The sequence below is a fragment of the Anopheles cruzii genome, unplaced genomic scaffold, assembly GCF_943734635.1.
Source record: "Anopheles cruzii unplaced genomic scaffold, idAnoCruzAS_RS32_06 scaffold04313_ctg1, whole genome shotgun sequence".
In the NCBI taxonomy this organism is placed as follows: Eukaryota; Metazoa; Arthropoda; class Insecta; order Diptera; family Culicidae; genus Anopheles; species Anopheles cruzii.
The window spans coordinates 1-1445 of NW_026457898.1; the positions used below are offsets into that span (position 1 = coordinate 1).

The 1445-nt window shown below is 49.2% G+C and overlaps 1 protein-coding gene across 1 annotated transcript; it reads right to left on the reverse strand.

Annotated features, from left to right (window-relative positions):
* Positions 1 to 3: 3 nt before the first annotated feature.
* Positions 4 to 1147, reverse strand: LOC128277165 (cystathionine gamma-lyase-like; the record flags this gene model as incomplete). Its single annotated transcript, XM_053015607.1, has 4 exons — positions 4 to 242; positions 304 to 484; positions 557 to 931; positions 1000 to 1147. Coding segments are annotated over 4 exons (943 nt in total), but the record flags the coding sequence as incomplete, so codon positions are not given.
* Between the last annotated feature and the right edge of the window lie 298 nt (positions 1148 to 1445).

Consider the following 1445-nt stretch of genomic DNA (forward strand, 5'->3'; position numbering starts at 1 on the left):
CAGCCCACCGCGAATGTAGAACGACATGATGCCACTGTGACCGTACGCTTGGCGCTTTGCCAGCTCGTGTTGTGGATGGGAGGGAAGTCCCGGGTGCAGTACTCGCTCGACTTTTGGGTGCGATTCGAGGAAACGGGCGACCGCTAACGAGTTGGTCTTGTGTCGCTCCATGCGCAGAGACAGCGTTTTTAGGCTGCGATTGACGAGATAGCAATCGAACGGTGATGGCACGATTCCGGTGGCTGTGGATGAAATCATCATGAATTGAGGAAGTCTGGCAATGTTTTATGGTGGAATCTTTACCATTTTGCAGAAACTTCAACTGCTCGTAAATCTGCTCGTCGTTTGTAACCATGGCACCCATAATTACGTCAGAGTGACCGTTCATGTACTTTGTCAGCGAGTACATTACGACATCGGCACCGAGATCGAGCGGACGCTGAAGGTACGACGAAAGAAACGTGTTGTCCACCACTACGACGATCTGTAAAAACCCGAAGAAACAGAACTATTTTAAAGAATTTATCTTTTCCATGACAATTTCGACGCAACTTACACCCGGACGCTTGTGAGCAATATCCGAAACGGCACGGATGTCCACCACCTTCAGCAACGGATTGGTCGGCGTTTCCATCCAGAACAGCTTCGTGTTCGGTTTGATCGCCTTTTCGACCAACTTCAGATCAGTGAGATCGATGAAGTCGATTTCGATGCCCATCTTCTTGGCTACGTTGCGTAGCAACCGATTGGTACCGCCGTAAAGATCATCACCTGCCACCACATGATCGCCGCTCTGTAGCATCGTTATGACCGTTGTCGTAGCGCCCAGTCCAGACGCGAACGTAAGCCCGTACCGCCCGTTGTCGAGTGAGGCAAGACAACGTTCGAGAACGTCCCGCGTAGGATTGCCGCTTCGGCCATACTCGAAGCCCTGCAAAGCCCAGCAACATATTTATCATTTCAGACCGAAAAGCGGATACCGCGCAACTGATCACTTACGGAATGCTTTGCTGGGGCCGATTGCTTGAATGTGGTACTCATGCTGATCGGTGGCACGACCGCTCGGCTGTTCCACTGATCCGCATCCTGGCCGACGTGAATGGCCTTCGTTGAGAATCCCTTGGGTTGGCTAAGAAAACCATCGCAACTGGAAAAAAGTGTAAGTGAAAAAAACATTGAACTATCTGAGGGGACATCTCCTCATTTCATACATTCACCGTCAAATGAAACAGCGATCTATGAATCTGTAATCAGAAAGATCTTTTGCGAGACGAAACTAGTTTCGGCTGTGCGGCGCTTAGGCAAATGCTGGCGTGGGAAACGCGTTAATCAGTGCGTTACGTTTTTTTCTATTTTGTTTCAGCCAACGAAAGTATATTCATGATAGCTGCTATCAGAATCCGCTGGAAACAGCTGATTAGTACTTAATTTTGCATTCGCAATTC